The 12,979-nt window shown below is 31.7% G+C and overlaps 1 protein-coding gene across 2 annotated transcripts in view; it reads right to left on the bottom strand.

Moving 5' to 3' along the window:
• Positions 1-12,979, bottom strand: part of LOC134699437 (doublecortin domain-containing protein 1-like) — a 66,703-nt gene that overhangs the window by 34,278 nt on the left and 19,446 nt on the right. For both annotated transcript variants that reach the window (XM_063561035.1, XM_063561036.1), the window contains 5 exons: positions 11,531-11,641; positions 10,041-10,215; positions 7,154-7,268; positions 3,846-3,984; positions 2,834-2,941 (listed from right to left, as the gene is read on the bottom strand). In XM_063561035.1, coding sequence (XP_063417105.1) covers positions 2,834-2,941; positions 3,846-3,984; positions 7,154-7,268; positions 10,041-10,215; positions 11,531-11,641 — 648 coding nt within the window. The remainder of the gene's footprint in view (positions 1-2,833; positions 2,942-3,845; positions 3,985-7,153; positions 7,269-10,040; positions 10,216-11,530; positions 11,642-12,979) is intronic.

Raw genomic sequence — 12,979 nt, 5'->3', positions numbered from 1 at the left:
TCGATTTTCTAATAAGTTCATTTTTTATATAAGTTTGAATTTTTCATTATTAATTAATTATGCATTCAACTTAACATTTATTAAATCGATCTTCTAATAAATTCATTTTTAATTATTTATTTATATAAGTTTGAATTTTTCATTATTAATTAATCATTTTGAAATTTAGCTTAATCTTACTTTTCATTAATATGTTTGAAATCCGTGATAAAAGAATTATGTTTTATTATTTGAAAGTGACTTATAGACCCAATGGGTCGGGTGTATTTTATTGTGTATGTAATATATTTGTACTTTATTGAAATGTGATTACACAGGTCACTATAATAAACATTTACTTACTTACTTACTTACTTACAAGCTGCTGAAATGTACGAAAATAATTGTGAATGGACCGATTAATTTATACGATGTCCGGTACTGAAAATAGTTTACCTGCCACCTGAACAGGTAGTTTTCAGCTGTCCAACCACTAATTAGCCTTGATTAAAATTAGAAAGTATTTAAGTAGGGGTTGTTTTGATAGTAATTAATCATGTCACTTTTATGACCGGAAATGTATAGCTGTTAAAGACAAAATGTTGGGTCAAAAAGATCGTGAATTTATATGTTAAAATGACCGAAAAAGCCTTTGAAACTAAAAAGTATATGCCCGTTTCATGCTTTGCCCAGCCGGTCTTTTACCGGACATTATACAAATGACCGGCATATATGACCGTTTTGGAAGCCTTGGTAGGAAGAGGTATTACAATATTATGTAAAACTGTAGGAAGAGTTATTACAGTATTATGTAAAACTGTAGGAAGAGGTATTACAGTATTATGTAAAACTGTAGGAAGAGGTATTACAGTATTATGTAAAACTGTAGGAAGAGGTATTACAGTATTATGTAAAACTGTAGGAAGAGGTATTACAGTATTATGTAAAACTGTAGGAAGAGGTATTACAGTATTATGTAAAACTGTAGGAAGAGATATTACAGTATTATGTAAAACTGTAGGAAGAGGTATTACAGTATTATGTAAAACTGTAGGAAGAGGTATTACAATATTATGTAAAACTGTAGGAAGAGGTATTACAGTATTATGTAAAACTGTAGGAAGAGATATTACAGTATTATGTAAAACTGTAGGAAGGGGTATTACAGTATTATGTAAAACTGTAGGAAGAGGTATTACAGTACAGTAGACTCCACCTAATCGGATATCGGCTAAACGAATATATCGGCTATTGTAATATTATTTCAAAACACCGAACCATTCCCTATACATTTCAGTCAAAATACATCGGATAATCGAATATCGGTTATTAGAATATATCGGCTAATTGGATAGGAATATTCATGAAAAATGTGTGAAACCATGTACAATCGAATATTTTAAAATAATTTCATATTTTTCTTGACAGGAAATGAAGCCGGAAGTTGCGCCATTACGAAGTTTAAGAAAATTTCAGTACAGAAATGTTTCATTTTATTAATAAAACGATCTTTTATAGTCAAATAAAACATGTTTCTTCTTCTTGTCTTGTTTATTTTATGAATCTGATATTATATTTTGCCTAAGATGTGTTTGTTATGTGTTTATCAAATGTGATCGTTATCATTTACTTCACAAACAAGGACATGACAGAAATAATAAACTCTGCGTGATGTTCATCAATAATTATTAAATATGAATGAAAAGTACCTCTTTCTCAACAATTTATTAAAATATATATAAAAGTCCCGTGTAAAAATAAGGAATCGTGTGTCAATAGCATATCCCAGGTGAAATAGAATTATGTAACTTGTACACATGTACGCCATTTTCCTAATTTACATAATATTCAGCTCTTTATTTTGAACCACGGCAGATAAGATAGAAAAGTAAATTAATTTTCCTCATCTTGATGTCCAATTTTATAATCATAAAAGTAGTTGTATTACTTGAAATGGAAAGTGTTTCAAAAACTGTAGAAAATTAGATCCGAGTTCGATCACCTTCTTAAGCTATTAATAGATTTACCTGTGGCCTACTTCCGAGAATTCATAGTTATTTTTAGCTTTTACCTGTTTTAACACACAAATGAAACAAATCACGCAAAAACAACAAGTCTCATTATTTAAGAGGTACATATTTTATTCAGATAATCAACACATAATTAAAAAATCAACAGACTGACAGTTAAACAAAATACATTGTAATCAACTGATCGATCTATTACCACTCAATCAACCGATTTATTCGAACTTGTACCTGAAAAAAACATTGAGATTAGTTACAAATTTCCATTAATAAAGCAGCTATAATAGCTATTGGTATCTTAGGGTTGTGTCTGCCAATTTTAAAAAAACAAACTTGGAGGAATATACGTTCATCGGCTAATTGAATATATCGGACAATCGGATATTTTTAGCTGACATTTTGGGTATCCGATTGGCCGGAGTCTACTGTATTATGTAAAACTGTAGGAAGAGTTATTACAGTATTATGTAAAACTGTAGGAAGAGGTATTACAGTATTATGTAAAACTGTAGGAAGAGGTATTACAATATTATGTAAAACTGTAGGAAGAGGTATTACAGTATTATGTAAAACTGTAGGAAGAGATATTACAGTATTATGTAAAACTGCTTAACTGTTAATATCTTCCCAAATATAGAAAAAAAATCTTCAAATAAATTTTATAAAACAGGTTAACAACTTCAATATTTGTGCAATTTTTTTTTGTGAAGTTTCTAGGATAAGGTTGAATACTATAGAAATATGCCTTTTTTCTGCATTTATTTTGCCCACTATTCTCTATTCTTAATCCAGACAATCTAGTACTGATTCATATATATAGATGTTACCTTTGATATAATCCATGACTGTGTTTCCATAGGCCAAAAATCTTTTTGTCCCTTTTTCAGTTTATGATTAACAACAAGCTCTGGGTACAATGCAAAGTCTTCCTTTTTCTGAAAATAATTAGCAAAAAACTCAATATAAATAACAAGATGTGATATGAGTGCTAATGAGACAACTCTCCATTCAAGTCTAATGTGTAAAAAAGTCAAAGCATGGCCTTCAACACAGAGTCTTGGCAGTACATGTTTCAAAACAACTTATTTGTTTTTTTATCCATCTAATGAGTTAAGCCGTTTTCAATTAATTTTTATAGTTCGTTCTCATGTTGTACTGTTATACCACTGTCCCAGGTAAGGGGGAGGGTTGGGATCCCGCTAACATGTTTAACCCCGCCACATTATGTATGTATGTGCCTGTCCCAAGTCAGGAGCCTGTAATTCAGTGGTTGTCGTTTGTTTAGTGTTACATATCTGTTTTTCACTCATTTTTTGTACATAAATTTGGCCGTTAGTTTTCTCGTTTAAATTATTTTATATTGTCATTTCATATGCCTTTTATGGCTGACTATGCTGTATGGGCTTTGCTCATGGTTAAAGGTCTTACAGTGACCTATAGTTGTTAATTTCTGTGTCATTTGGTCTCTTGTGGAGAGTTGTCTCATTGACAATCATACCACATCTTCTTTTTTTATATTATATATTTTTGTGCTTCATAATAATCTTTCGAAATAAGCCACTATGTGGTACGGTTTTTGTTTATTGTTGGAGGCTCTATGGTAATCTATTGTTGTTCACAATTATGGCATGTGGTCTCTGGTGGAGTGTGGTCTCATTGGCGAATATACAACATCTTCTTATTTTTATAATTATAGATTGAAACTGGAAATGGACTAAATATGAATTGGACTGGAAATGAATTAATTATGGATTAAACTTGAAATGCACTAAATATGGATTGGACTGAAAATGGAAAAAAACTATGTATTGAACAGTAATGATCAGTAATTGGACCAACCTTCGATTGTAGATAATGAGATCTTGAGTCCACTTCTGATGAACCTGCCAAATCAACAGCTCTAGCCTTCTCATACTCATTAGACTTGGCAGGATATGTTGGAGGGAAGCCTATGTGTACATCCCATTCATTTTGCATACTGAAAAATAAAAATAGTCATTAGAAAGAAACTATGTGAATATACATTCATTTTGTAAACTGAAAGAAATTAAAGAATTTGAGAAGGAACAATTAAAATAATTCAAGCCAGGAAATTAACAACCTGATTGATGTACAAAACAATAAAGGAAAAACAAATTTGATATACAACAACATACGACAACAGTTGGATTACAGGCTTCTGACAGGCACATACAGAATGTGGCATGGTAAAACATGTTGGCTGGTCCCATACCCTCCCCCTGGGACAGTAATAGGCTTCTGACAGACACATACAGAATGTGGCATGGTAAAACATGTTGGCTGGTCCCATGCCCTCCCCCTGGGACAGTAATAGGCTTCTGACAGACACATACAGAATGTGGCATGGTAAAACATGTTGGCTGGTCCCATACCCTCCCCCTGGTACAGTAATAGGCTTTTGACAAACACATACAGAATGTGGCATGGTAAAACATGTTGGTTGGTCCCATACCCTCCCCCTGGGACAGTAATAGGCTTCTGACAGACACATACAGAATGTGGCATGGTACAACATGTAGGCTGGTGCCATACCCTCCCTGTGACAGTAATAGGCTTCTGACAGACACATACAGAATGTGGCATGGTAAAACATGTTGGCTGGTCCCATACCCTCCCCCTGGGACATTTATAGGCTTCTGACAGACACATACAGAATGTGGCATGGTAAAACATGTTGGCTGGTCCCATTCTCTCCCCCTGTGACAGTAATAGGCTTCTGACAGACACATACAGAATGTGGCATTGTAAAACATGTTGGCTGGTTCCATACCCTCCCCCTTGGACAGTAATAGGCTTCTGACAGACACATACAGAATGTGGCATGGTAAAACATGTTGGCTGGTCCCATACCCTCCACATAACCTGGGACAGTAATAAGCTTATTACTATGAAACTATCCATCATGTTCATGAGTAAACCAACTCTCCCACTCCTCAATACTATTTGGATATTGTAATCCAACTTATTTTCGAAGACACTTTATTTCGGGTTTTACCATACCTGTCAACCTGTGACGATGAAAATGCAGGTCATACCCTGCATTGGAGAATCAAATCTCAGGTCATAACGCGTACGAACTTTTTCAAGCTAAATTTCAGTATTTATGGTACATTTTCTTATAATATATATCAAAGATAACAAAACATCAATGCATGTTCACTTGGTTGAGTCATTCTAAATCTTATTAATTATTATTTCATTGCACTTTTAAAGATTTTTATAAATTTGTGTAACACAGTGGTATGTTCTTTATTTTTTGTCATCATAAATTACTAGTATTTTTCAAGTATAATTTTAAAATGTTTGAGACTTCTGGCTGTATAGCTTTTAAACTTTCCATCCTCTAATTGAGAAGGAAATTAGATTATGATAAAATATAGTAATACAGTTAAAGGAGGTATAAATGTAAAAAATAATTTTCAACTTTTTTTTAAAAATTGTATAAAGGTATAAAAATAATGTAAAGTTATTTTTCAATATGTATTTGAATTTTATATTTTAATGATTTTATCTTTTTCACCCATAAAACGTAAATTTAAGGAATAATTTTGAATGGTGACAAATAAGGGGAAGTAACTCTATAGTTGAAATATTGCAATTTATTTACGACATAAAGCTAAGGTAATTGGTGTTAATTAACAGTGTGTTTGACACCAAAGCTGTCAAGTGAAGCCATGCACTTAATGGGTCACTTAATTTGAGAGTTTACATAGCTAGATGAACTTCCTGTTCATGAAAGAATTACGAATTTGCCGGTATTTCAAAGGAATATTACTTGTGAAATCAATCTCAAGGCTAAGAAATACGGGTGAAATCGGGTCATTTTTGGAATTCCCAGGTTATTTCAATGACCCGTCGGGTGTCCCGGGTGATCCCTCCGAATTTTGAAAATCTCGGGTCACACCAGCAGAATACGGGTCAGTTGACAGGTATGGTTTTACCCTTTCTAGTCCACTTCACGGCAATTTAGTTTGCAATTGTCTAATTTACTTGATGTAGTTTAATAAGGAGAGATTCTTGATTACATATTCGTAATGATTTATATTCGCCTTATTTTTTAACTCAGGAAAAAAGAGAAAATCAATTACTAGCAAAAATAAGTTAGTTTACAGTAATTTGTTTATCTCCCCTCGTATTTCTTAAAGCAAATAGATAGGTATTATACTACACTTGCATCAAGTTTTAAGAATATTATTTCATCTGTTTGGAAGGAGTTACTCTTTCAATGCATCTGGTCATTTAGACAGACAGATAAAGAAATATAGATTTCATCACTGCATCAAGTGTGTTACGATATTTCACCACCCGAGACAGTTAAAGGACAAGGTTCACTTATGGTACAAAATGGCATAAAATATCAACTTTATCATGGAACACCAAAAAAGTCACAATTTGGTTTGTAAATGGGTCTATTTTAAGAGTCGTAATGCTAAATAAATCAGTTCTTTTCATAAAAGTACATTATATTCTCCAAAGTAGGCCCATTTTTGGGAATTTGTCAAAATATGATGATTTTGAGCAATTTTCAGACCTAAAAGTGTTTGGAAAACCTTGGCCGCCACCAACGATCCAAAATGTTTTGTAGCCAAAAGATTCCAATTTTAATATAGAATTCATCATCATAAAATCTTTTTGGATTGTGGATGACTGCCAAGGTTATTTATGCCAAAAACAATTAAAATTATGGAAAAATTTAACCAAAATTGACTAAAACTACAAATAATGTTTATTTAAGGGTTCATAGCTTCATAAATATTAAAGGAAGGTGCCAAAAAAATATATTTTTGCATAAAAGTATTATCATAAGTATTTTTATGTGAAATTTGTAAAAAATGTTCTTGATTTAAAAAACATCAAAAATTTAGGGACAACTTTAACCCTTCGTGAACCTTCTCCTTTTAAAATTTAAAACATGACTTGAGAAATATCATAATGGTGGATTCACAATAGGAAATTCTGAAAAAAATTTGAAAAAAATTTGATGTCATAATTGAAATTCAAAATAATCATTTTCCGAGAACAAAGTTTTCTCTATTTCTCATCCCGTTAGAGACATGTAAAAATAGCATGAAAATTACCTCACTCCCCCTTTTCTAAGTAGATGAAACATTTTGATTAAATCTTACTTGTAATCGGTATAGTCATGTAAGGAATCTGTCATTAATTGTTTTCTGATACACAAAGTTTTGTCTCCCATATCATAACACTCGGCTTCATCAAACTGTATCTGTAGCATCCAAGCTGTAAAAACAAACATTATCATATGTAACAAAGGAATATTATATTTAATATGTTCAAAAATATATGATAAATTTTACACATAACCCAGATGTAAGTTGTATTTAAAACACTACATGACGCAAGTTAAATTTAATATGTACCAAGATTCAAATTAAATTTAATATGTACCAAGATGCAAGTTAGATTTAATATGTACCAAGATTTAAGTTAGATTTAATATGTACCAAGATTCATGTTAAATTTAATATGTACTGAGATGTAAGTTAAATTTAATATGTACCAAGATTTATGTTAAATTTTATACCTTTTTTACGTTGCTTTTTGTTTAATCTTATAAGTGTCTCTTCATGACATGACCTCTTAATTTGTGACTCAATTTTTTTTTCTGGTGAGGTTTATCTAATTTGAAATCTATGCATTTAAAACAAACAAAACTTACTAAATGGATTTATAAATGGTTCTCCAAAAGACACTCATATGATAAACACTTACTGAATGGATTTATAAATGGTTCCCCAAAAGACACCCATATAAACAACACTAACTAAATGGATTTATAAATGGTTCTCCAAAAGACACCCATATAAACAACACTTACTGAAGGGATTTATAAATGGTTCTCCAAAAAGACATCTATATAATCAACACTTACTGAAGGGATTGATAAATTGTTCCACCAAAGATACCATATCAACAATACTTACTAAATGGATTTATAAATGGTTCTCCAAAAAGACATCTATATAATCAACACTTACTGAAGGGATAGATAAATTGTTCCACCAAAGATACCATATCAACAATACTTACTAAATGGATTTATAAATGGTTCTCCAAAAGACACCCATATAAACAACACTTACTAAATGAATTTATAAATGGTTTTCCAAAAGACACCCATATAAACAAAACTTACTGAATGGATTTATAAATGATTCTCCAAAACACCCCCATATAAACAACACTTACTGAAGGGATTTATAAATGGTTCCCCAAAAGACACCCATATAAACAACACTTACTGAAGGGATTTATAAATGGTTCCCCAAAAGACACCCATATAAACAACACTTACTAAATGGATTTATAAATTGTTTTTCAAAAGACACCCATATAATCAACACTTACTGAAAGGATTTATAAATGGTTCTCCAAAACACCCCCATATAAACAAAACCTACTGAATGGATTTATAAATGGTTCTCCAAAAGACACCTATATAAACAACACTTACTAAATGGATTTATAAATGATTCTCCAAAACACCCCCATATAAACAACACTTACTGAATGGATTTATTAATGGTTCCCAAAAAGACACCCATATAAACAACACTTACTGAAGGGATTTATAAATGGTTCCCCAAAAGACACCCATATAAACAACACTAAATGAAGGGATTTATAAATGGTTCCCCAAAAGACACCCATATAAACAACACTTACTAAATGGATTTATAAATGGTTCTCCAAATGACACCCATATAAACAACATTTACTGAATGGACTCATAAATGGTTCTCCAAAAGACACCCATATAAACAACACTTTCTAAATTGGATTTATAAATGGTTCTCCAAAAGACACCCATATAAACAACACTTACTAAATGGATTTATAAATGGTTCCCCAAAAGACACCCATATAAACAACACTTACTGAAGGGATTTATAAATGGTTCCCCAAAAGACACCCATATAAACAACACTAAATGAAGGGATTTATAAATGGTTCCCCAAAAGACACCCATATAAACAACACTTACTAAATGGATTTATAAATGGTTCTCCAAATGACACCCATATAAACAACATTTACTGAATGGATTTATAAATGATTCTCCAAAAGACACCCATATAAACAACACTTACTGAATGGATTTATAAATGATTCTCCAAAAGACACCCATATAAACAACACTTACTGAATGGATTTATAAATGGTTCCCAAAAAGACACACAAATAAACAAAACTTACTGAATGGATTTATAAATGGTTCCCCAAAAGACACCCATATAAACAACACTTACTAAATGGATTTATAAATGGTTCTCCAAAAGACACCCATATAAACAAAACTTACTAAATGGATTGATAAATTGTTCTACAAAAGACACCAATATAAACAAAATTTACTGAAGGGATTTATTAATGGTTCCCCAAAAGACACCCATATAAACAACACTTACTAAATGGATTTATAAATGATTCTCCAAAAGACACCCATATAAACAACATTTACTGAATGGATTTATAAATGATTCTCCAAAAGACACCCATATAAACAACACTTACTAAATGGATTTATAAATGGTTCTCCAAAAGACACCCATATAAACAAAACTTACTAAATGGATTGATAAATTGTTCTACAAAAGACACCAATATAAACAAAATTTACTGAAGGGATTTATTAATGGTTCCCCAAAAGACACCCATATAAACAACACTTACTGAATGGATTTATAAATGGTTCTCCAAAAGACACCTATATAAACAACACTTACTGAATGGATTTATAAATGGTTCCCCAAAAGACACCCATATAAACAACACTTACTAAATGGATTTATAAATGGTTCTCCAAAAGACACCCATATAAACAAAACCTACTGAAGGGATTTATAAATGGTTCTCCAAAAGACACCCATATAAACAACACTTACTGAATGGATTTATAAATGGTTCCCCAAAAGACACCCATATAAACAACACTTACTAAATGGATTTATAAATGGTTCTCCAAAAGACACCCATATAAACAACACTTACTAAATGGATTTATAAATGGTTCTCCAAAAGATACCCATATTTCCTGATCGTATTCCAAGGTGAAGACATCTTTGATATCATTCCCGTACTGATCATATATATTAGAGGCTACAGGAAGGATCTTTGGTCTGACAGGGTTGGCTAGTAGTCTGTTGGATGACAAATCATCTAAAAGCTGAAAAAGTAATTAAGGCTGTTAAATAGTGAAATCTTCTGACCTGAAATTGTCAACTTTAGGTTGCACTTTGTAAATACAGCTGTTTCTCAAAACACGCCTCTTTTGGGGAGATCTTGAATATTCATAGAAAATTAATTTTGTTTACATACTGGTTCCCAGTAATGCTCTCTGTGTTCCATCTCACAGAGACATAACTTGAGAATGTTAACAGTAAATATACATGTGCATATTGTTTACATTAAAATATGTGGTAACCTTTCATTCAAAGTAGGGGTAATTAAGAAAATTAGTGTTAGTTTAAACTCTGAGAAGTTCAGGGCATATAAACGTTGAAAATATGCCGCACAGCCCTATATTTTTACCTTTGAAAAAAATTGTGGTGCATATGAACTTTCAATTCTAGGATAACATTTTTTTCAAAACTTCATAGTAAAAGTGGTAGAGTTTTAGCCGTAAAAGGAGTTCCTATGGGAAATTGCATTGTCAATATTTACAGAAATGCAACCTTTAAGTTAATACTATGATTTTAATAAATTTTTTAGATCAAAGACTCTTATTTCTGGGTTCTTAAACAATGAAGAATGATCTAGACTGAACAGGTTATGTAATTAAATATTTGGAAAATAACTTAGGTCTGCAAGTCTGGAAAGAGGGGGGGAGGGGGGGGCAGGGGGGGAGAGAGATACCAACTCATAGATTGAATAAACTGACAACGCCATGGCTAAAAAATAAAAATAAAAATGAGAAAAAAAAACACATTTTTTTACAACAGCTACACAACCATAAACCCATATATACAATCTTCCTGTGAAGTTTCAGGGATCCGAGACGAAAACACTATCTACACAGGGTTCCAAATTCCATAAAAAGGTTCCAATTGCCAGAGGCCAGCTAAGTCTGATGAGGGCTTGTGAAACCCATCACATAGTTGAAATATTGTGTTTGTGTATAACTACCGGTAAGCCAATTAGCGACAACATTTTACAATGTTCAATTGCACCTTTCTACTACTATTTCTGGAAGTTGATACAGCAATCCAATCAGTAGACATTTCACAAACAACTTTGTTGAAATCAAAATGAAAGAAGTAGGAAAATTTGACAATTGGGTCAATTTCTACATGTAGATCTGAAATTCTTTTAATTCCTTTTTTGTAAAAGTAAAAGTATTTGTTTAAAAAAATTGTGTATGGAAACTTGAAATGATCAGAAAGGAGAGGTCTAGTAGAAAGCAGCACTTTAGTGGCCCCCAGATCCCTTGCTGTAGGCACAACTCCCCCCCCCCCCCCCCCCCATATCATTATATAACTTACCCTCTGTAGAATTTTCTGTTTAGCATCATGCCCACCTTCAATACCTTTCATAGCACCAGACAAATTAAAGTAGAAGTCCATACCACCTTCAACAATTCCATTCTCATAAACCTACAATACCAATATTAATATTTATTCTCAGAAAATATAATGATAAATGAGTTTCTCTAATTCTTCGTCAATTTATCCCTATCTGCACCCATAGTATAAAAAAAATTTAATCAATGTGTGGTTCGTTTGATCTCAGTTCTTCATTGGTTAAAATCTGATTATGACGTCGAATTTTCTTACTTTCCTCTGAATCTTCTATTGTGACTGCATGAAAAAAGGCGACCATGCCTTATGACGTCACGTAGAAAAAACACATCTTTTTGCAGATCACTCGAAAAGAAGGAAAATTTTGCCTGCTTATTATTTGAAAATCATTAGAGAAAAGATTCCACCACCAAATCTCATGTAATACGATATTTATCCACTCTCGACAGTTAAATTTTAAATATTTAAAACACTTGGCAAGCCTCGGGTTTAAAATTTGAAAATTTAACTGTCTCGAGTGGATAAATATCGTATCACACTCGATGCAGTGGTAGAATCTAAATATACAAATATATAAACAATATTCAACCATTAAAGGATGCATAAAAAATGAGTATGAGTTTTTGGAATATGAACTAAAATTGTGAACCTTGCCTCTTTGTTTCAAAGGGAAAACAAACAAATTTCGTTTTTCCTACATATATGAATAATTTCTTCATCCTCAGTTTAACTTTTGTGCTAAAATGTATTTTATTTTTACTTTCCAACCAAAGGATTTGTTTTGCATGAAATCTACACGACTTAAATATTGACCCTAAGTTTTAACTGTGCAATAAACAGTTTTTTAAAATAACTGTATCTCGCAACAATATATTATATTTTTTTGTCACCTAATATCATTACATGTGTAACTATTTTTATTTTCACTTTCACTTTCTATTTGTATCGATAACGTCGTCATAACAACCATTATTGCAACATTACTTCGTGATTTTACCTCAAAGTCTATGGGAAAATACAATTTTTAATTCCGATTTAAAACCAAACTGTAAAAGATATCACAAAGATTTTTAAAATACATGTTTAATATCATAAGGAGATTTGAAAAAATGATCCCAAATTTAATTTTAATGATTCAGCAAAAAATAAATTGAGTTTTAAGTTTGTGTACCTATGCATATATGTATGGTAAAACCCTAGGATTTGCCGCCGCTTCAACTCCAATATTCAAATAGATAAACACAATCTAATTATCTGATTGGTCAATCTTCAGTTGTGGTGCAAGCATGAAATTATGTATTTCCCCTCTTGAAAATTTAAATAATCAAATTCAGCACATACTAGAATCATTTTTGTTACAGAATTATCTTTGCAATCATCTGTCAAAAATCTACAAGTTTAGATTAAATCAGT

The sequence above is a fragment of the Mytilus trossulus genome, unplaced genomic scaffold, assembly GCF_036588685.1.
Source record: "Mytilus trossulus isolate FHL-02 unplaced genomic scaffold, PNRI_Mtr1.1.1.hap1 h1tg000070l__unscaffolded, whole genome shotgun sequence".
In the NCBI taxonomy this organism is placed as follows: Eukaryota; Metazoa; Mollusca; class Bivalvia; order Mytilida; family Mytilidae; genus Mytilus; species Mytilus trossulus.
This window is presented reverse-complemented; position numbering and strand designations above follow the sequence as displayed.